The 24781-nt window shown below is 34.2% G+C and overlaps 1 protein-coding gene across 1 annotated transcript in view; it reads right to left on the bottom strand.

The window, feature by feature from the left end:
• The window catches only part of LRP1B (LDL receptor related protein 1B), a 2196232-nt gene that overhangs the window by 107865 nt on the left and 2063586 nt on the right, over positions 1 to 24781 (bottom strand). Inside the window, exons 80-83 of the mRNA XM_060411151.1 lie at positions 21459 to 21575; positions 17319 to 17492; positions 15326 to 15451; positions 6619 to 6783 (exon numbers count right to left, since the gene is read on the bottom strand). Of these exons, the coding sequence (XP_060267134.1) occupies positions 6619 to 6783; positions 15326 to 15451; positions 17319 to 17492; positions 21459 to 21575 (582 nt within the window). The remainder of the gene's footprint in view (positions 1 to 6618; positions 6784 to 15325; positions 15452 to 17318; positions 17493 to 21458; positions 21576 to 24781) is intronic.

The raw sequence follows: 24781 nt of genomic DNA, 5'->3' as shown, positions 1-24781 counted from the left end.
TAAATGTGAATTTCTTAAGAGACTATGACTGTACTTATCATTTTTGATAGGTAGATAACTGCTAGTGAACATCATCGGTTGGTTCTCTTAAGCAATTTACTTGAATTCATACTTATTTGTCTATGTGAACCATGCTGCTTACCCTATTTAATTTGATCTTGTGCTTGTAAATTTTTGTCCCTGGTTATAATGTTTTATACGTGACTAGTCTTCTATGTATACAGTCATTATTTAGTTTGACATACACATTCTGCCTGAGCTATAAAAGCATTTCATTGATATTGACATTTAAGCTGCAGAATATATTGAAACATATTTACATTCAATGCTCTTCTCTGAAAATACTATGTAAAAGGTACATATTCTTTACTCGCAACATCTTTACTATTTGGGCAAAAGCTACATTCTTATTTCTTTCCACAGAATAAAATAATAAGCTGAGAGATAAATCACCATAGCATTATTCAGTTACTTACTGTAATGCAATCAGAAAGCCTGTCTCCTGACCACTAATCCCCAAGACTACTCTCCTTTGTGAAATCTGTCTTCACTTCCACTTAGATTCAAGTAATAAAAGTTTTGAATGCTTTAAAAAATCACTAGTCTTTTTGATAAAGAGGTTTGACATTCTATTTTCCACTTAATATAATGTTTTCTTAGACTGAAAGTGAGTGCCCATTTATACATAATTTTAGCAAGTTGACTATAGCTGTCGGGTTGTCTTAAGTATCACAAAGGCTACAGAGAACTATGCAGCAAAGCCTGACAAGGAAAAGAAAGAACTGGGCTTTATTGAGCTCCCGCCCAGTTACTACTTAATATATTCTGACATGTTTCAAATTGTAGGTCACAATCTATTTATACTTCTGGAAAGTTCATTCTCAGCCAGCATTGTGGAAATGAGATTGAAACATTTTTGTCTTTTCCATGAATACAAGTAAGCCAACTCAAGCCTTCTGACACTGAATAGTTTAGTGTTGCTCTCACCATATGGTCCAAATGAACCAGTAAATTTGACTTACACAGCCAGAAGCATAATTAGAGAGAACCCTACTTTCATTCTCTCATAGGTCTGTCATAAAAATTCAAGGACCAAATACAGTGCATGGCACTTAGTAAGCAACCCTATATATATATTTATATGTATATTTGCCTATATATATAGAGAGAGGCAAAAAAACCCCTATCTATCTATATCTATATATATATAAATTATCATTAGCCTGACAATGACCATAACTAGTGTTATTTTAATTTTTAATAAGTATTGTCTGGTTCTAACAAGAAAGCATGGTGGAACATTTATAGAAGTGTAATGAAGGACCTATTGCATATGTGTTTTTTTCCCATATTATATAAACAAGCTTTTTTCTTGTGCTTTTAAATTTTAAAATACAATGTGATTTTTCTCTATTTTTCTTCATTATTATATAGTTTTCAGTTACAGTGTTTTTATCATTTATCATTCATCTTTTAGATATGCTATATTTTATATATTAACTACTTGGATTCAGGTTTATATCTCCAAAATTATTTTATGAACATTTTCACTTCCAAATATTTTGCTTTTTATTATATAATCTTTGGAACATGTGTCTAAAAGTGACATTATTTAGTTAAAGCTGCATATTCCTATGTCACTTATTTGTTAAACTATATACACTATTTTCTTTTTTAAATTTTATACTTTCAACTTATTCTCTTGGGTTCTTGAAAAGCAAATAGGACCAAATATCCAGCTCTTAGTACTTTCTAAATATAATCAGTATCTATTTAATATGTTAATGGAGTTAGAACATTAACCTTAATATAAATTAAAAACAGTCCTTGTTTAAATAAAAAGTGAAAGAAAAACAAAGGACTGTTTATATGTATGTTCAGCCTTTATCAAGATATTAATTAAGTGATTGTGTATTTCACATCCCAGGTACATAAGTGACTTGAGATATATCAGTATATAGTTTTATTATCGGTTTCATGATGTTTCAATGGTGTTCACAAGTTCCTAGCTTAATTTGCCTTTGAGCAAACACTTTTAGGGCCATCAAACTTGATCATAATTGATGACAGTCATATACGTTACCATCATATTTTGGGCATTGACCTGGACAGAAAGATCTTGAATGAATGAGATAGAAATTTATATCCATCTACTTGTCTACTATAAGGGCCCTTCCTATTGCAGTAAGACTTTCATTTAATTTTTCTTTCCTCAGTGGAGCCTTCCTTCCTCCAGGTTCATTCTTGGGAATAAAATTTGTCATTCTAAAGTATATAGATGTGGTGACAGAGAGCACCACAAAGAGAGCCTCTGCTATCTTCTTGTTGAATTCATTTAAATAGCTCAATACCAATGTATTTCTTACCTTAGAATATTGCACAATTACCTCTTCATCTAGCCAATTTTATACATTTTCACATTTTCCAAATTAGAATTGCCTCCCTTTATGCATAATTCATAATTCATCTCACATGCTAGTAAAGTAATAATGCTCAAAATTCTCCAAGACAGACTTCAGCAATATGTGAACCGTGAACTCCCTGATGTTCAAGCTGGTTTTAGAAAAGGCAGAGGAACCAGAGATCAAACTGCCAACATCTGCTGGATTATGGAAAAAGCAAGAGAGTTCCAGAAAAACATCTATTTCTGCTTTATTGACTATGCCAAAGCCTTTGACTGTGTGGATCACAATAAACTGTGGAAAATTCTGAAAGAGATGGGAATACCAGACCACCTAACCTGCCTCTTGAGAAACCTGTATGCAGGTCAGGAAGCAATGGTTAGAACTGGACATGGAACAACAGACTGGTTTCAAATAGGAAAAGGAGTACGTCAAGGCTGTCTATTGTCACCCTGCTTATTTAACTTATATGCAGAGTACATCATGACAAACGCTGGACTGGAAGAAGCACAAGCTGGAATCAAGATTGCAAGAAATATCAATAAGCTCAGATATGCAGATGACGCTACCCTTATGGCAGAAAGTGAAGAGGAGCTAAAAAGCCTCTTAATGAAAGTGAAAGAAGAGAGTGAAAAAGTTGGCTTAAAGCTCAACATTCAGAAAACGAAGATCATGGCATCTGGTCCCATCACTTCATGGGAAATAGATGGGGAAACAGTAGAAACAGTCAGACTTTATTTTCTTGGGCTCCAAAATCACTGCAGTTGGTGACTGCAGCCAGGAAATTAAAAGACGCTTACTCCTTGGAAGAAAAGTTATGACCAACCTAGACAGCATATTGAAAAGCAGAGACATTACTTTGTCAACTAAGGTCCGTCTAGTCAAGGCTATGGTTTTTCCTGTGGTCATGTATGGATGTGAGAGTTGGACTGTGAAGAAGGCTGAGCGCCAAAGAATTGATGCTTTTGAACTGTGGTGTTGGAGAAGACTCTTGAGGGTCCCTTGGACTGCAAGGAGATCCAACCAGTCCATTCTGAAGGAGATCAACCCTGGGATTTCTTTGGAAGGAATGATGCTAAAGCTGAAGCTCCAGTACTTTGGACACCTCACGCAAAGAGTTGACTCATTGGAAAAGACTCTGATGCTGGGAGAGATTGGGGGCAGGAGGAACAGGGGACAACAGAGGATGGATGGCATCACGGACTCGATGGACATGGGAGGCCTGGCGTGCTGCGATTCATGGGGTCGCAAAGAGTCGGACACAACTGAGCGACTGAACTGAACTGAACTGATGCATAATTCTAAACTTTTATGAGTGGGAGTATTTGAGAATATTGCCCCAAATTTAACAAAATTTCTTGCTCCATTAGTCTAAATTGACTGTGTAGAAAACCTTGATTCATTTTGATATAAACATTCAAAGTCTAAATAACAGACCTGTAACAGAAAAATATCACAAGTGTGAACATATCTTAGAGAATTAACATTCCTAAACATGAAGATTAATTGTGCACATAATATAAATACTCTCCTGTAGCAGTGTTGAAAATATGATTTCGTAAATTATTCTCTATTTTCCATAAAAAATGACTGAATAAGTCAATGCTTTACTCTATTTTCCATTGCTCTGCCAAGGCAAACTTTATCTTAAATGTATCTTCCTGCGAGCAGGTCACAAAATGAACTACATGGACCTTTGTTCATATAGTCAATGTCAAACTATTTCATTTTGTAGTACCTTCCTATACATATACAACTCATATATTTTTAGTTTTAGTTTTCTTTATTACAAAAACCTTAAGGAATGAGGAAAAACTCATTTCTACATGCAGAATTTTAATTATGCCTCTCAGATATGTGCCTTTAATTAACTGGTGACATATCCTTTGTTCAATTATTATAGTTATATACAACTGTCATAAACTTCTAAATTTTAATTAAGGCTGCCCCAAACCCTAGTTATATAGTGTCCACATAGGAATTTGCCAAAGGCTTAACTGTAAGTAAACCAACAATGAATAAATCCATGAACTGCCCACTGGGATTTGTTTTACAAATTAACACTTGTGTGGAGATAATGAGGTTCTACAGTCCATAATACCAAACAATGTTTTATAAAACTACATTTTTAAAAGTGAAAAATGCATTGTAAAAGACTTAATAACTATCATATTATTATTATTTGTTGCTATAAGACAAGAACTACATGGCTATATAGCAAGTTGAATTCATATGAGAATTTATTTGCATTACTAATTAGAAATATATATTTTTTCTGACTGTACTTTCTAGATAAGTCAAGATCTAATACTCTGGATATTAAACTTGATAATGTGTGGGTTCTAGATAAATGAATAGATAAACTTGATATATTGTGGATTTTAAGAATGCAGCAAGATCTGGACAAATGATTTGAATGAAACATTAAAAGTTGTGCTGTATTTATATATAGCTCACAGAACAGTACAGTGTTAGTCGTTCAGTCGTGTCAGACTCTTTGTGACCTTGTGGACTGCAGCCCACCAGGCTCCTCTGTCCATGGAATTCTCCAGGCAAGAGTACGGGAGTGGGTTGCTATTCTCTTCTCCAGGGGATCTTCCTAACCCAGGGATCTGATTCAGGTCTCCTCCATTGCAAGCAGATTCAGGGAAGCCTTTATATAGCTCAAGTCAGGATAGTAAATTCAACGTTTCAAAGAGATTTTTCTCTTTGGATCCATCTCAGGTTGAATAGGTAGCCATAGTTTGGAGTGTCAACCCCTTTCGTTGGCTTAAATATTTCCAAAGATAAATATAAGAAACCCATCTGGTCACAATCCAAAGATTATCTTAAATGAGAAAATTAAGAGCTAAAGAACTCTAAACACCTGATTTGCATAAAAAAGCATCTTCCCTAAAGCTAAAGCAGTATGTGTGTTGTAAAATATAATTACAGGTCACACCCTCTTACCTCACATTCAATAGATTTTCATTTGCATATTCATTGGAGGTCTCAGTACACAGCTTTTCCAATGGCAACAGAATATACTTTGTGGACTGGCTCCCCCTCAGGCAGAATGAATATATGTAATAAGACTCCTAATGCCATTTTAAATTTAATCAATCTGATGAATTCTTGTTTAGAATTCTAATGAGTAGTTGAAATTATCTTAATTATCAATTAATCATATCAAAAATATTTATAAGCATAAAGCTATCAAAGAAATAGTAATGTTTTTACTCTGAGAATGTAAATCAGAAAATGGCTTGCTGCTCCTGAACACCATTGAAAATGCTTCTTCATGTGGCTCTTTCAGTTACCGTTATTCTAAACACCACAAAGAATAACAAGCAATAGAAGCAGTGAGAAATTCAAGTATGATGAAAATTAACCATGTAGTGGGTGTGAAGAACATATGAATTGATTTTCCATCTGACTATCTAAATCTGCACTTATTGTGGAAGAACTGAATGTGCATAGATTGCATTCTAATTGTTGCACAATCTCCTTTGCACTAATACTGGAATTTTTATTATTCATTAGGGTTAATTTTTTTCCCAGTAGGAACATATTTTAAATGTAATACAAGTCAGTAGAGAAATATATGTTAACGTCCACTTACGAACTGTAGAAAACACTTCAAGCAAGCACAGCTATAGCATAAATTAATAAGAATCTCTTTTATATCCAAATATGTAGTAACCTGATATTTCCAAAGCAATGTGTTTTGAATATACTCGATTGTAATATCAATAAAGTAGTTTTGATTTTAGATGGAATTTTTGATACTATAAGATATACTGATATAATATGTATATATTTCAAATAAATCTAGTTTTTAATGACATGAGTTTTAACATTAGGCAAACTTGGATTAAAAATATATATATTTTGGAGTCAAAAAGATAAGGTTTGTAAAACTAATTTTGCCTCATCATTTTAAGCCAAAGTCAGAATATATATCTATAAGCCCTGAGCCCAGTCAACGATAAGCATTTAACACAAGACAGGGTTCATTTTTATTATTAATTTTTGTGACTTGAACTTTTATATACTCAATTTAGAACAATTGCCACTGATTATTTTGAATTAATTATTAGATTTATTTTTTATATTTGTTATTAAGACACTGGGAATGACATTCATTATAATTCAACATTAAATATTTTCTATATATTTTTCATATGTAAGGAAAATTGCACATTATTTGCACATACAATATCACTCAATTATTTACCCAGAACTGATGGCATACAAGTTCCTCCATTTTGACAGTAGTTGCTACAGTGGTTGATTTCACATCTTTCTCCTGAATAACTAGGCCAACAGTGACACCTCAAATCACCCTTCTCATTTAAAATGCATCTTCCTCCATTTTCACAAGTCAATTTGCATGAATCATCTGGTTATAAGAAGAAATGTACAAATTAGCATGCCATTCAGTAGATGGTAGAGTAAGAAAAATTCAAATAAAAATTAAATACTAAGACTTAACTTTTTTTCATAAAATTCCAAAACTAAATACACCTAATATAAAACTAGAAGAAACAAAATACTATCTGAAAATACAGAATCGGATTTGAACTATTGTTGAAGGTGAACACAAATATTCAATTAACTTTTATTCTTTTTCAGGCTTAAAGTGATATTTATCATTTTTTTATATTTGTTAAAATATTAAACAACAAAACTAACTGAAACTTTCTAAAAATAAAATATTTTCCAACCAATAAGTGTTTTTTCACAGTATGGGGAAACATTTCTTATTTTTCAAGGAATGTCTGATATTAAGCCAAACTAAAATATGTAAGCTAAATATTATAGTATATATATGTAGCCATACATATAATATATATAGTATAGTGTGCATATAGAAACACACACACACACATATATATATATAAAATTTATAGTATAGGGAAACATTTAAATGAAAAAATACTCTTTGATGTACATATATTTACAAACACACAAAACAAAAATTTACTTAGATTTGATACAAGGTGGTGATAAACTGTCAGAAACATCTATTTCCACATATAAGCTGATTAGGCATTATTTGCCTACATAATACATTTTGGCTTTGAAAAGCAAATGATGATCATTCCTTGAGGTCACAGAGTTAGTTTTAAAAATATGATAAATCTGATTTATGATAAAGATTGGTTTGGAATCATTTTCTAGATTATTTTTTCTATATGTATAGACATGGCCTTTCTCCATTAGAAATACTGCTCTATGTAGACCAGGGCACAATATCCAATGCAACAAAGACAATTAACAATATTTTAAGAAGCAGTCTATCCAGAAAATACCTTTTTCTAAAATCATGCTTATTTTGTATGAAGTCAAAACAGCCTATATTCTTTACTCAAGATACATTGACCTAGACATAGCAGCAGCTTGAATATATCACTGCAATACTCACAAGAACATCTTAAAGAGCCTCAGTGACATTAAATGACAACAATTCAAGTATCATAACTACTGTCATAAATAGAGACAATCAGCAGTGTCAAACAAATTCTGATATTTTTGTCATTGCAAAACAGCTTCCAATACTTTTTCAAGTAGGGAGGCTTCAGGTTGGCATTACTAAATTCTGCTTTTGTAATATGAAATACTCTCTCATGAGGCACTATATGTATACATGGTATAAACAAAGTGACAATTGATATAGTAAGATTTGTTTTTAGGTCCTAGTTCTGTTCCTTACCATGCATAAATTAAACTATCCAAGCCTTAGTTATTTCTACTTTAAAGTAGCCTTAACGACACATGTACAACTTAACTCATAGATTTGTTGCGAATATTAAATGAGAAACTTGAAATTAAAAGTTAGAATTATAGAGCTTTGTAAATTTTGAAGTACATAAGTAAATACCATACACATACACACAAATGGGTATACAAGGTGTAATGCTAAATTTCAACAGGAAATTGAAGCACTCATTTGGTAAATTACCAAGTGACAATCCTTGTGAGCATTATGTACTGAGTGCCCATGAGGTGCACTGAGAATCCAGCTCACATGGAATGGAATCTATGAAAGCCAGAAGGTGAGCGATGGAGAGACTCAGTGAAAGTTACTAAGACTGGACTGGATTACAGAGTGTGAAGGAAGGAATTGAAAGGTGAATTTGAAGAGATAAGCACAGTGTCACAGGAGATTCTTGGATGTCGGACTTTTCCTCAAAAGCAGTGTTAAGTCTTTGAAAAGTCTAGAATGTCTAAGAATGTCTGTAATGATGGGGTTAGACTGAAAGCAAGGGGACTATTAGGATTCAGTTTAAATTGTTCAGGCTGGATAAGATGATGGCTTTAAAATAATGTAGGATAGATAAACGTAGACATATTCTAAAAATAACTAGAAGATAAAAATCACATCAGAGGGAACGGAAAACTAAGATAATCCTTTAGTTTCAAAGTCAGGGGCCATAGGACCTAAAGTGTTTTATCTCTGAATGTATTAAATTGGAAATACCTATTTAAATGAAGTGGGAATCTCTAGCAAAGGGTTGAATATAGACATCAAACTCTCAAGAAAGATCTGGAGTGGGAATAACATTTGCTTAGTTTAAAACTTACCAAAACATTTCTAACTCTTTTAGCATGAAACATCCTAAGTGGAGTTGTGAATGTGAATAGTGAAGATAACTATTAAAGGTATTATGATTACACTTAGGATTACTGTGGGAGGGTGCAGTTTCACTGATGGATGTTCTATGTAAAACACAAAATCTCTACATGTTAGGATATGTGCATTTCTATAATATGCCTCATTAGGCATCAGAAATTTAAACATATAACACTACCTGTTGAAATGAAAGTGGAGTTACAGTCTTTCAAAACCTAACTGTAATAGTTCTATAATGAAAATGGAAGCTGCTTTTGTCAATATCTAAATTGCCCCCAGAAGCCAAGCTCCAGCAATTATAATCAACCATAGGGAAGAGCAAGTGAATACTTTTCCAAGAATGGGTAACATTTGAATTTCAAATTTCTTACATGAAGATTAAAAATACTCAGTGTACTCATCATTTAACAATAGCAGCTAAAGAAAGGCAAGTAATTATAAAGAGCTGAAAAAGTTAGTTATATCAAATGTCAGGAAAAATGAATTGGCTTTTATCTATACTAATCGATCATTCTAAACTCCATTTATTTATATACTTAACCAAAGTGTTCCAAGTCATCCATTACCAAAGCTCATATATATAAAAGCCAATGTGAATAATTTTAACACTTGCATTATATAATATATAAGATTTTTAAAAAATTACAAAATAAATGTTGAGGCATTTTCTGTAATCATGCCTTTCAGGTCGGGTTGAAAACATAAAACTAAAATTTCTAAGAGTTTAAGATTTTGGTTAAGTGTGTATTTAGATAAAATGCTTCCTCGTTTAAAACTTACGAAGTGAAAAGTGAAAGTGTTAGTCACTCAGTCACGTCTGCCTGTTTGTGAACCCGTGGACTGTAGCCCACCAAGCTCCTGTGTCCATGAGATTATTCATGCAAGAACCCTGTAGTGGATCGCCATGCCCTTTCCAGGGCATCTTTCTGACCCAGGGGTTGAACTTGAGTCTCCTGCACTACAGGCAGATTCTTTACCAAAAAAAAAAAAAATTCCTTAATTTTTTTGCTACCTTCATGACAGGTTTATATTAGAGTGCTGTGTGTCTATTTTTTGCAAGGCATTGTGCTGGCACTTTCTGCATGTTATTTCTAGCACTTTCCAACTACTCTGGACATGGGTACTTTGGGTGGATTGGAGGCACTAGAGTGCATTATGATGAAGACTGTGGAATGCCTAGGTCCACCTTAGAGTACTACCATTATTAAGTATTTTATTAAGTATTGTTAGTCAGTTGAACCTCTCCATACTTCAATTTTTCATCTGTAAAAATAGGGACAATGAGAATATAATATCATCGAAGTTTTGTGGGGGTTAAATGAAACAATGTGCATATAACATACTTAAAATATGCCTTGCACATAAGCCTTCAAGGTATTTATTCTTTTTACCAGTAGTGGGGGTACTTACTGTTAATTTGATTATACACAGAAGAAACTGAAACTGAGAGAGTATGATGCCAAAAAAATTAGTTAAGTCATAGACCTTGAGGGGGGGCTCAAGAGAGAGGTGATATAATTATGGTTGATTTGTGTTGTTGTACAGCAGGAACCAATACAACATTGTAAAGCAATTCTCTTCTAATTAAAAAATACATTTTAAAAAACACAAAAGAAAAGTAATTAAAAAAAAAACTTCCCTAAAAAAAAAAAAGAGGGGTAGATTTTGGTTTAATCCATAGCATCACCTCACCCCTAGCCAAAGATCAAGTTCTTCCTACGTCAGTCAGTCAGTCAGTTCAGTTGCTCAGTCGTGTCTGACACTTTGAAACCCCATGTATTGCAGCATGCCAGTTCTCCCTGTCCGTCACCAATTCCCGAAATTTACCCAAACCCATGTCCATTGAGTTGGTGATACCATCCAACCATCTCATCCTCTGTGGTCCCCTTTTCCTTCTGCCCTCAATCTTTCCCAGCATCAGGGTCTTTTAAAATGAGTCAGCTCTTTGCATCACGTGGCCAAAGTATTGGAGCTGTAGGTTCAACATCAATTGTTCCAATGAACACTTAGCACTGATCTCCTTTAGGAAGGACTGGTTGGATCTCCCTGCAGTCCAAGGGACTCTCAAGAGTCTTCTCCAACATCACAGTTCAAAAGCATCAATTCTTCAGCACTCAGCTTTCTTTATAGTCCAACTCTCACACCCATGTGTGACTACTGGGAAAACAGCCTTGACTACACAGACCTTTGTTGACAAAGTGATGTCTCTGCTTTTTAATATGCTGTCTCGGTTGGTCATAACTTTCTTTCCAAGGAGCAAGCTTCTTTTAATTTCATGGCTGCAGTCACCATCTGCAGTGATTTTGCAGCCCAGAAAAATAAAGTCAGCCTTTATTATTACTGTTTCCCCATCCATTTGACATGAAGTGATGGGACAGGATGCCATGATCTCAATTTTCTGAATGTGAACTTTAAGCCAACTTTTTCACTCTTCTCTTTCACTTTCATCAAGAGGCTCTTTAATTTTTTTAGCTTTCTGCCATAAGGGTGGTGTCATCTGCATATCTGAGGTTATTGATATTTCTCCCGGCAATCTTGATTCCAGCTTGTGCTTCCTCCAGCCCAGTATTTCTCCTGATGTACTCTGCATATAAGTTAAATAAGCAGGGTGACAATATACAGCCTTGACTTACTCCTTTTCCTATTTGGAACCAGTCTTTTGTTCCACGTCCAGTTCTAACTGTTGCTTCCTGAACGGTATATAGATTTCTCAAGAGGCAGGTCAGGTGGTCTGATATTCCCATCTCTTTCAGAATTTTCCACAGTTTATTGTGATTCACATAGTCAAAGGCTTTGGCATAGTCAATAAAGCAGAAGTAGATGTTTTTCTGGAACTCTCTTGCTTTTTCAGTGATCCAGCGGATATTGGCAATTTGATCTCTGGTTCCTCTGCCTTTCCTAAAACCAGCTTGAACATCTGGAAGTTCATGGTTCATGTATTGTTGAAGTCTGGCTTGGAGAATTTTGAGTGTCTTCCTATGTATTTGTTGATTTTGGATTATTGAATCAATTATTTGTATTATTGGTTTCCCACATGGCTCAATAATAGAGACTCTGCCTGGCAAGTCAGAGATGCAGATTTGATCCCTGGGAAGATGTACTCAAGAAGGATATGGCAACACACTTTCATATTCTTTCTGGAGAATTCCACGGACAGAGGAGCCTGGGGGACTACAGTCCATGGAGTCGCAAAAGAGTCAGACATGACTTAGTGACTAAACAACTACAAGGACATTCACATTAAGTAAAGGGGCAAAAGGGAGGTTATATAGAAGAGACAGTCTTATTTACTTATAAAAGAAAAGCAACAAAATCTGTCTGCATACATGTTAGAATGTCATTCTCCCAAATCATCCCACCCTCTCCCTCTCCCTCTGAGTCCAAAAGTCCGTTATACACATCTGTGTCTCTTTCCCTGTCTTGCATACAGGGTCGTCATTGCCATCTTCCTAAATTCCATATATATGTGTTAGTATTATACTATCATGTGAATTGAATCGCCAGTCTATGTCTGATGCAGGATGCAGCATGCTTGGGGCTGGTGCATGGGGATGACCCAGAAAGATGTTATGGGGAGGGAGGTGGGAGGGGGGTTCATGTTTGGGAATGCATGTAAGAATTAAAGATTTTAAAATTTAAAAAATAAAAAACTAAAATTTAAAAAAAAAACGAAAAAAAAAATCTGTCTGCAACTTGGTAATTTAAAAAACAAAAAGCTTCTAACACCCAAATCAATGTAAATGTCACACTAGTAGCATAAGTTGTGTGCTTCTATACAAAGTACAAATCTCTCTCCCAGGAGTCGTTCCCACCCCAACAACAGTGTAAGTAGACAGTGCCCAGGAGGCATCTTTGAGAGCACTGCTTATGGTTGTCTGGAACTAGTGAAAATGTGGTACATCGTCTGCAAGGAAGGAGTTGTTGACATTTTGAAGAATCTGTTTCTGAGATGTTATGTAGAACTCGCAAATAGGTGGGGAATCAATGGAAACAGTGAAAGACTTTATTTTGGGGGGGTCCAAAATCACTGCAGAGGTGACTGCAGCCATAAAACTAAAAGGCACTTGCTCTTTGGAAGAAAAGCTATGACCAACCTAAACAGCATATTAAAAAGCAGAGACATTATTTTGCCAACAAATGTCTGTCTAGTCAAAGCTATGGCTTTTCCAGTACTCTTGTAATCATGTGAGAATTGGACTATAAAGAAAGCCAAGTGCCGAAGAATTGATGCTTCTGAACTTTGATGTTGGAGAAGACTCTTGAGAGTCCCTTGGACTGCAAGGAGATCCAACCATTCCTTCCTAAAGGAGATCAATCCTTGGTGTTCATTGGAAGGACTGGTTGGATGTTGAAGCTGAAACTCAAATATTTTGGCCACCTGATGTGAAGAGCTGACTCATTTGAGAAGACCCTGATGCTGGGAAAGACTGAGGGCAGGAGGAGAAGGTGATGACAGAGAATGAGTTGATTGGATGGCATTACCAACTGGATGGACATGAGTTTGAGCTAGCTTTGAGAGTTGGTGATGGACAGGGAAGCCTGGCATGCAGCAGTTCATGGGGTCACAAAGAGTCAGACACAACCGAGCAACTGAACTGAAGTAGAACTCGTGGCCATCCACAGTTCACCTGCATGACTGTGTCAGAGTAGTGAGTGAAAAATGCACCAGATAATGTTTGAACATGTGCATGTAATTCTATTATTCGGTCATCACAATTGAGATCATGGAAACTCTGATTGGGAGAATTGGTAAGGAGGAAGGGTTCATCCTAGTACTAGGGAGAGCACCCCCTTTCAATGACTGGCACTAAAATACTCTTCCAAAAGACCAATCAAGATTCACATTTAGCTTTCCATTAAGCATGTTCCAACCTACCATCCAATAGCAGACTTTGCACATCAGACTTACTAACTGGAATAAATGACTCGTTATTTTCTTTACATTCAATGGTTTCATGAGTTTTCAGACAATTTCTCCTGTTTCAATGTCCTCTTCATTCATTCCTGCTTAACCTAAATCTAATTTGCCTTTGCAGATCTTATTCTAAGGTCACATTCTATAGGAAATTCTAATCTTTTGGATAATCATCAAATTTTTCCTAACGGTTTGAACTTTGTCTCTTCTGTAGCTTATATCACCATTCCCATAAAGATCTATTTATTGGTGTTTGTGTCAGTCATCATTTCATCTTTGTAAGATCTTCAGCTATGGATATTCAGCACTTTAAAATATACATTAAATAAAAGAGCTATGACAGTTTTAGACACTGAGTGCCTTACGAAATGCAAAAGTGTTTAGATGGAATATAACTCTCATCAGAGAACAAGGAGAAAATGATATGGGCATAAAGATGCTGACAGAGGACAAAGATTCTGTGTTCACGAAAAGAGTTCATTCTAACAGAGAAATATTAATGCAGCAGGTAGGAAGCCCTGCTATGAAGACATCCTAAGTGTGTGTCTCATTGGAAAAATGTTTGCTGTGACCTTCAAGTAATTTTGGAGCATGGTGCTTTTGTCTGTGACATAAAATTATTGTGTTGATTTTCTTTTTTCTTAGCATTTTTTCCCATTATGGCTAATGTCTTGAATATGAATAAACTATTGAAAGTCTGTCTGGATATCCCAGACACAATTCTCCCCCAACCCTTTTCAACATACTATTTTTGGTTTTTATTTTTTATGTTTTGCTATTTAATACACTTCAACATCTGAAATAATGTTTTGGGTTTTATATGTTTGTTCCAACCTGTAGCTTCTAAAGCATAAACTGAAACATTTGCAGTTTGCTTCTAAGTTAGATCATGGTTTCTAAATTAATGTTATACTTTGCTCATAAGTTCTCAAAATGTTCATTATATTTATTATTAATAGGAGTAGTAGTATTTATTATTAATCAGATTTTACAGAGGAAACTAAGACTTAGTTTCTAAATAAGTGTTGGCACACAGAAGTTGTTCAATATAAAGTTACTAAATGGATTTGGTAGTTTGGTTCAAACTAACAGCTGACTGGTACCCTCAGAAATATCATTATCTTAACTGATACAAGAGCTATATAATAAGGTCCCTTAATTTACTCTTTCATGCATGGTAGGTGCTCAATGCAGCTTCTAATAAGTGTACAATCAACTAATAGGAAGTCATTATCAGAGAAAATAATAGCTTATATAGGCACTCACAAACCAGTGATATCATGGAAATGACACCAGTGATTACTGAGTAGCTAATTCTGCTCAGTTTCAGTAGTTGTGAACATTTATTCTACACAGTGATTCATTATTTACAGAATAATGAAGTTTACCTACCTAACAAGCTGTCATCATTGCAGGTACCATTAATCAAATATTTTCCTTCTGGGCATGCACAAGTGGCCCCAGAAGGATTCAGTAAACAGAGGAATTCACATGCTAGATCCGAACATGGATTGGGTACTGATCAAAACAAAACAAAAAAAGAACACAACTATAAATACAATAGGTTTCAGAAACATAAAATTCAACAAGGTTAAATGATGAATTAGCAATGTTGAAAAGAAATAACGTCAATTTTTTTTTAACCAGGAATATATTATTTCAATATTCCATTACTCCTTTATAGATAAAAAGAAATTACTAACCAATATCAATGGTAGCTCAGTGATAAAGAATCCACCTGGCAATGCAGGACACTTGGATTTGATCTCTGCATTGGGAAGATCCCCTGGAGAAGGAAATGACAACCCACTCCAGCATTGTTGCCTGGGAAATCCCATGGACAGAGTAACGTAGGGGGTTGCATGCCTCCATGGGGTCACAAAAAAGGCAGACATCATTTAGTGACTAAATAAAAACAACAACTCAGCATCTATTATTAATAGAAAATGTACCTTAATTTACATTTTCCATGAGGGAGAGGAAAATCAAACACATAATTTGCCACTTTTCCTTTGGCAAAAGAGTTGATCTGAGACACCGAAGTACAGTTTAGGACTATTGTAAAAGTCAAGCCTACTGAAGTCTTTGGGATCTAATTCTCATTTTAAATAGTTTCAAGACTGGTTTAACGACAGAAACAACTCCCTTTGATATTTACAAAGGCTTAGAATCCATATGTAGTTGTCTGTTTAGAACACAAAAAAACATGACTTTTTCTCTCTAGAAAACATGTCTAATGTGGTTTCCTTTCCATCAGAAGTGTGCATGGATAAATGGGCACCACATTTATTTTTGTCTAAATTTCTATCCAATCAGTATCCTCTATAGCAACAGCTGGTTTGTGGCTTTCTGTACAGAATCTGTCATTAGAATGAAACAGAAATGACATTGAAAAAGTGAAATGGTGACTATGAAAGTCGCTTTCATTGTGTAAGAACCACTACTCAAGTACTTATTATACTTAGGGCAGACTTTATATATTTTTCATCAAGGTGGCGATATTTGACTATGAATACAAATCAGACAGAACTAGAGGCTGAGAGGGTGATGTCCTCATATTCACCTCGGAATGATACCTGTCAGATCATTGGTAAAGAGCAAAACTGTGAATAGAAGAAGGTTTGAAGGAAGTATTTGTTGTTTTAACCTGATTCCAGAACTCATTTGATACAATTCTTACCTTTCCAGATCATAATGAATGAAATTAAATCCTTTTTATTCACCATAAGGAATAATTATTAATATAAGTAAATCTTAAACATTATTTTGAAGGGTGAACTGATACATAAACTCAGATCACTTGAATTTCAGCCACAATCTATTTCTTTGCTCTTCAATATTTTTATGGCTGTGCTTGAAACATATCTTTCAAGATACCAATGCCAAATATTTATCTCTTTTTAGGAGAGAAAGTAGTAGTAACAATCATAAACAATCAGAGAAAATACAATTCTTGGGAACAGTTCTCCTCAGATACCTTTAAAGATGAAATGTTAGATCTATAATTGTTACTTGGTTATCAGTGAGTGAAAAGGCTAATGATAAATTTCTTTACTTGCATGGTTTAACTATAGACATATCAGGTTTTATTAAGAATTTAGAAGGAAAAACATAGTATGAGAGAAATTTTTAAAACAAATTTACTCTAATTCCAAGAAAACACAGCCAAATCCTGAAATTATCTGTTATAGCAGAAATAGAAACTTTTGCATTATTTATATCTTGCCTTTGATAATTTGAAAAGTCTGGTGCATCAAAATTCAAGTGACTTAACTTACTGGAGTTAAGTCACAAGGAGAGTTCTGAATTTAAAAATTCTTTATTTTGAGAATCATAAGAAAGAAACTTTGCCAAGATAGACAATAGTATAAAATATTATACTTACAATCTAGTTGTTTATAGCGATGAGAAATCAAAACACCTTTGGTTTTGTCAACATCTAAAGCTAAGTACTCTACTGAACCATGGCCAAATTTTTGTACTCGAAATACACCATTTTTAGGACCTGCTCCATATATATAATCTTCAAAGACATCAATCCTGTGTGGATGTAACAAACCTAGAATTTTTAAAAAATGGAGTTATAAAAGCCACAAATGTAAAGTCAGTCAGTCAGTCTTAAGAAAACTAAGCTTATTCAAGATCATATCAAAAAATCTTATTCCTGTTCATAAAAACTTTCAGAATTAGAATATTTTTAATATTAGCTATAAAATTGATGACTGATTTATTAGCAGTAAAAATATGTGAGATATTAAACTTATCACTCAGAACATAAAAAACATTTCCATCATCACTTTAATCAATTTTACCATCACAAAGCATTTCCTGGGGGGCTTATTAAACAGAGTAATCTTTTCTGTTGTACAGTTGGCAAACAAACATAAAGCTTACATAACATTGATAACCAACGCACAAAAACAGTTCACAAAATTCTCATTTTCTTGTGTTTCAGTTCTCAGTCATGTCTGACTCTTTGTGACCCCGTGGACTGCAGCACACTAGACTTCCCTGTCCTTTACTATCTCCTGGAGTTTGCTCAAACTTGTGTCTATTGAGTCAGCGATGTCATCCAACCATCTCATCGTCTGTCCCCCTGCTTCTCCCTCTGCCCTCAAATTTTCCTAGCATCAGGGTCTTTTCCAATGAATCAGCTCTCTGCATCAAGTGGCCAAAGTATTGGAGCTTCAGCTTCAGCATCAGTCCTTCTAATGAATATTCAGGATTGATTTCCTTAAGGATTGACTGGCTTGATCGCCTTACTGTCCAAGGAACTCTGAAGAGTCTTTCCTAGCACTACAATTCAAAAGTATCAATTCTTCAGCACTCAGCTTTTTTTCTGGTCCAACACTCACATTCATACATGACAATGGAAAAACCATAGCTTTGACTATCTGGACCTTTATCGACCAAGTGATGCCACTGCTTTTTAATATGCTGTCTAGGTTTGCCATAGATTTTCTTCCAAGGAGGAAGTCTTCAAATTTCATGGCTGCAGTCACTGTCTGCAGTGATTTTGGAGCCCAAGAAAATAAAGTCTGTCACCTTTCCCACTTTCCATTTGCCATGAAGTGATAAGACTGGATGCCATGATCATAATATTTTAAATTTTAAATTTTAAGCCAGCTTTTCAACCCTCCTCTTTAATCTTTATCAAGAAGCTCTTTAGTTCCTTTTTTTCTTTCTGTTATTAGTGTAGTGTTATCCACATATCTGAGGTCAATTATATTTCTTCTGGCAATCTTTATTTCAGCTTGTGATTCATTCAGCTGGCATTTCACATGATGTACTCTGAATATAAGTTAAATAAGCATGGTGACAATACACAGCCTTGACCTACTCCTTTCCCCCTTTGGAACTAGTCCATTGTTTCATGTCTGGTGCTAACTGTTGCTTTTTGGCCTGCATACAGGTTTCTCAGGAGACAGGTAAGGTAGTCTGGTATTCCCATTTCTTGAAGAATTTTCCATAGTTTGTTTTGATCCACACAATCAAAAGTTTTAGCATAGTCAAGAAAGCAGAAGTGGATGTTTTTCTGGAACTCTCTTGCTTTTTCGATGATCCAGCGGATGTTGGCAATTTGATCTCTGGTTCCTCTGCCTTTTCTAAATCCAGCTTGAACATCTGGAAGTTCATGGTTCACATACTGTTGAAGTTTGGCATGAAGGATTTTGAGGATTACCTTGCTAGCATATGAAATGAGCGCAATTGTATGCTAGTTTGAACATTCTTTGGCATTGCCTTTCTTTGGGATTGGATTGAAAACTGACCTTTTCCAATTCTGTGGCCACTGATGAGTTTTCCAATTGCTGACTTTAAAGTACAGCAATTTCACAGTATCATCTTTTAGGATTTGAAGTAGCTCAGCTGAATTCCATCACTTCCACTAGCTTTGTTCATAAAGATGCTTCCTAAAGCCCACTTGATTTCACACTCTAGGTTGTCTGGCTCTTGTTGAGTGACCACACCATCATGGTTATCCAGGTCATCAAGAATTTTTCTGTATAGTTCTTGTGTATTCTTGCCACCTCTTCTTAATCTCTTTTGATTCATTAAGTTCCTACCATTTCTGTGTTTTATTGTGCCAGTTTTTGCATGGAATAGTCCCTTGGTATCTCCAATTTTCTTGAAGAGATTCCTAGTATTTCCCATTCTGTTGTTTTCCTCCATTTCTTTGGATTGTTTACTTAAGACTTTCTTGTCTCTCCCTGCTCTTCTCTGGAACCCTGCATTCCGTTGGGTATGTCTTTCCTTTTTTCCTTTGCCTTTTACTTCTTTGCTTTTCTCAGCTATTTGTAAGACCTCCTTAGACAACCACTTTGCCTTCTTGCATTTCTTTTCCTTGGGGATGGTTTTGGTTACTGCCTCTTGTATGGTGTTATGAACCTCTGTCCATAGTTTTCAGGCATCCTGTCTAGCAGATCTAATCCCTTGAATCTATTTGTCACCACCACTGTATAAAATTAATGGTCAAATTAATTGTCTGAACAATAAGTTTAATCAATCATAAGTTGGTTTTGAATAGTAAAATAATCCCCCCAAATCTGACATTCTATTGTCTATTTTAAAAATAGTATAAAGAAAACAAATTGGTGAATGTCAATCATATATACAATTAGTTTGGCTGAGAATAACAGTAATAATAATTTCTCATATTTTATAAAATGGTTATTTTTAGAGAATTTTTAATAAACATATATAACTTTGGTACTGAAATTGATAAAAAGTGAAATAATAGCATTTATATTTTACTTATTATCTAAATGTTGTAAAACATAAAATGCCTTTTAATATAATTTTTCTTTATTGTTTCTTGAAATAGTAAAATATACACTTGAGCTAAAATGGGTTAATTTTTGTAATCAATTACATGAATGTTGAATTTTTTTTCCATTTAGTGTTATTATACAAAAAACATACTCTTCTAGTAAGGGCACAGTGAAAGTTCAATGCAATTATTCTTCTAGCAACTTCTCTGCTTTTGCTTAAGAAAGAAAGAAAAAAAGAACAGGAAGCAAAGCAGCAAATAAGTAAAACTTATTTACTTACTTGTAAATTAGTATGTAAATATAAAATTTCAAGTATAAATTGTGGACAAATTGTGGTAAATAGCTAAGGGGTTTTGGTAAGAAAGAGAAAGAGAAAAAGAAGGGAAATAAATTAAGCAGAAAGAACTGAGATTCCCTGGCAAGGAAAGTGTGAGTCACAAAAGGGAGTAAAGAAGGAGAGTGAAAAACAGAAGATAGACATAGAGATGGAGATAAAAAGGGTGCCGTGAAAGAAGAGCACCAGTAGATTCTCCAGTCACTTATAGAAGAAGTACACTCCCATTTTTTACACATTGCTTTTCCCATGGATGAGAATGTCCCTATCAATTACCTATAATAATAAATGTTACTATGATGTTTTACTATATAGTAACTCACTTCCTACTTATCATTGCAATTTGAAATAAAAATTAGTGTTCCCAGGCACTAATCTTGACTACTTGAAGTCTTCTGCTCAAAAAAGAACATCCACAGAAGCAACAAACAGAATGAATATTTTCTGAATCCAGTAGCAATGCATCATATTTGTCCTGAAGTCAAGAAGTTTTTCTGGTGTGGCCTCTTTGTTATTCTAAGTAGTAGGAATGAAAATTGCGATGAATATTAAGAGCTACAAGTTGAAATGAGATTCGTAGGTGGTAAAGAATCTACCTGCCAATGAAGGAGATGCAGGAGACACAAGTTTGTTTCCTGAATGGGGAAGATCCCCAGGAGAAAAAAATGGCAACCCACTTTAATATTATTGCCTGGGAAATCCCACGGACAAAGAAGCCTGGCAGGCTACAGTCTGTGGGGTCACAAAGAGTTGGACATGACTGAGTACCCAGGCAAACAGACACACAAAACTGTACACAGAAAGCTGAAAAGAGACATAAACTGAGGAAACATAGAATGTAAGGCTTTCATAATTGACCTATGTTTCATTATTTAATATGCTCAGTGGTAATTAAAGGCAGACACAAAAGCAGTTCACAAACCTTGTTTGCTGGTGACAGAGACTACGGAATCAGAACCATCGTACAGAACACTGCCAATAACAGAGAGTTCAAGATCAGCCCAGTATATCCGTTCACTGAAATGATCCACAGCCAGACCTGTAAAATCAACATGCACAGACAAATGACAGCAATACATTTGAGATTATTTAAATTATGTTTCTTTCCTTTAATGTATTGTTATAATTGAAATTTTTTTCAAACATCTTAGAAATTTCATAGTCTGTATCATGGTAGTGCAAAAATCAGAAAAAAATGAAATAATTTAATCTTTATTTGAAATATGTGTTAATAAATTACACAGAATTTATGTAATACAGTGTAGCAAAAAATATTTTTACTTCATGTAGGAAAAGCCATTCTAAATACCCCTCCTTTCTACTCTTACTATTTTCTTAATTATGGTTGTTTTCTAGAAGACTTTCTTGTGACTCTTTTTTTAATCTTTATAGTACACACAGAATTAATTCATCATTTAAATCATTTATCCAACCATTATTTAAAATAATTCCAGGTAATTAGCTATATTTTGAATCTTTTCATGAAGGTGCATTTGCAGAAAATAAAAGGTTCATGAGCTTAATCATAAGATATTTTGAATTTGTCTATAGTGTTATGAGACACCTGTGTGCATGCTGAAGTTTAAATTGACTAAAGATTGATGTTTACGATAGTTATAATGAATAGTAAATTCCTTAATTAAGTTTCTTGTTGTACTTACATTTTTCACTCTAATTTTTTACTGTAATCATTAATTTGCTCTGAGACTGCCATCTTTCTCTGTATTATCAGTATCTGTTAATGAATACCACTGGACTAAAAAGACATGCAGTAAAAAAACAATGTTTTTCTCTTTATTCAATTTTTAATTTCATAATATAATTGAGATCTAGTCAGTGTCTTCTTGCACAAATATCATCAACACACAGAATAACTTAGGTAAACTTCCTTCAGTTTAGAAAAGTAAGACCCGTAACACATGAATTCTATAATAAATCTTTGTTGCTGTAGATATTCAATTTTTACAACATAGCTAGTCTTTAGATATGATATATGACACACTTTGAAACTACAAGGTAATCAAATTACCTTTGACATCTGCATGCTAAAAAGCTTTCTGAATGAGATCATTCAATAAAAAAAAAAACTGAGGAAATTTAATGTCATCTTAAAGGCAAGGCAACCGAATGAAAAGTATTTTTGAGTTTACACTAATTGTACTTTCTTGTAGATGGATCATAATTTAACAATCAAAATGAAAACATATCATGGTGAAAATCATTTGGGAATGATTTTTCAGTAATGTATGTGTTTATCCCCAATATAATTAAACTAAATAACAATATTTCTCAGGTGTTATATAAAAATGTTCTATGTCCAATCAGCCTCTGAGAAATGACTTACCAATTAAAACAAGTGGCCCATGTTTTACTAGTCTCTGCTCAATGATTAATTTGCTATTTGGAGTTATGGTGGATATTAGGTCTTAGCTTTTTCATGTGTAATTATGAGGAACATGAAACATAAAATGATCCAACTTCTTGCTGCCATCATTCTACTTCAAAATCATTGTCTACAAAAGATTTAAAATGCTTTTCTTTTCCTTCCACTAGTGTTATACAATAAAGTGGTAGATTAAAAATAAAAAAAGTTGTTCTCAACCAAATTGATCTTTACATTTAAATATTAAATTTGTTAATCATAGAAATGAAGAAAACAATAGGTATTAATCTAATTTAATTACCAATATTGTTTTGTCAGATTCAGCAGCAGTAAAAATTTTTCAAATGTGTCATACATTACACTATTAGTCTAGGCTTAAGGCACGTACAGCTATAGTCCCATACTGTACTATTTTGGATGAAATTATATCTAGGTAAAAATTTTACCACAAGCTTTTAGATGAGTGGGATTTATATTCCCCTAAATCCACAAATCAATGACTTTGATTTTTCCCTAAGCCATTTAATAAAAGAGACAGTCTTTTAAATTAAAAAGTTAAAGAAGAAATCAACTAACTTTTTGTTATGGAGGTGAGTCAAGTTTATATGAAAGAACAAGTCCATTTCTATATCTTTAAAATATCATATCTTTTTTGTCTTTAATAAAGACAACATAAAGTGGGAAAAAAAATCAGTTCCCAGGAGAGTCATTCTTATCTGAACTGGGAATGGTGAATATCTGGAACCAAGTCAGTGAAAGTACAGAAAATTTAAAGTAAAATGTCTACTTGTTCTAATCGAGCATAATAGAAAGACAATTTGAAAGTCTTATAAAAGAAAAAGTCCTGATAAGTTTTAGGAGGACATGATAATGGCCCTAATAATTTTTTTTTTTTAACATCTCCCACGATATTAAGACTAAGTTTACATTTTAGGGATTTTTAAATCAACCTTTAACTTTAAATTTTTCCAAGATCCTTCTACTAGTTCCCCTATTTCTACTGTGGTCTAAAAAGAAGACAGAAAATGGCAAAAGCAAAATCTTATGAGAACTGGCCATAATACCAATATGATGTTTAAGAGAGAAGACCTGGGGAAGAGAAATAAATTATGTTTTCAGAAAGGGAGAAAGAGATTATGTAGATTTCATGCTATAGGAAAGCTGAGATTTGTAAGGTAGTAATAACAAGCAAGTGTGCAATACCCTATTCTTGATTTAAGAGGTGATAAAAGGGGCCCAAAACAAAGCTAAAGATATTTACCACTATGTCGAATTTATTAAAACAAATTTTTTAAAGTAATTTCTGAGAAGTTACCTATAAAAGGTTTTGGATATTAGAATATGTTAAAGTTATTTTTACTCATATATGTGCTTGTGTGTGAGTTTCTGTGCTCAGCTACTCAGTCCTGTCAGACTCTTTGTGACACCTGGATTATAGCTCACAAGGCTCCTTTGTCAATGGGATTTCCCAGGCAAGAATACTGGAGTGTGCTGAAGATCCCTTCTATATGGGATCTTCCTAACCCAGGGACTGAATATGCATCTCCTACTTGGTAAGCAGATTCTTTACTACTGAGCTACTGGGTTTCCCCCACATACATATCATTCCAATCCTAAAGAAAGGCAATGCCAAAGAAAGCTCAAACTACTGCACAATTGCACTCATCTCACATGCTAGTAAAGTAATGCTCAAAACTCTCCAAGCCCGGCTTCAGCAATATGTGAACTGTGAACTCCCTGATGCTCAAGCTGGTTTTAGAAAAGGCAGAGGAACCAGAGATCAAATTGCCAACATCCGCTGGATCATGGAAAAAGCAAGAGAGTTCCAGAAAAACATCTATTTCTGCTTTATTGACTATGCC

Source organism: Ovis aries, chromosome 2 (assembly GCF_016772045.2).
Source record: "Ovis aries strain OAR_USU_Benz2616 breed Rambouillet chromosome 2, ARS-UI_Ramb_v3.0, whole genome shotgun sequence".
Lineage (NCBI taxonomy): Eukaryota > Metazoa > Chordata > Mammalia > Artiodactyla > Bovidae > Ovis > Ovis aries.
This window is presented reverse-complemented; position numbering and strand designations above follow the sequence as displayed.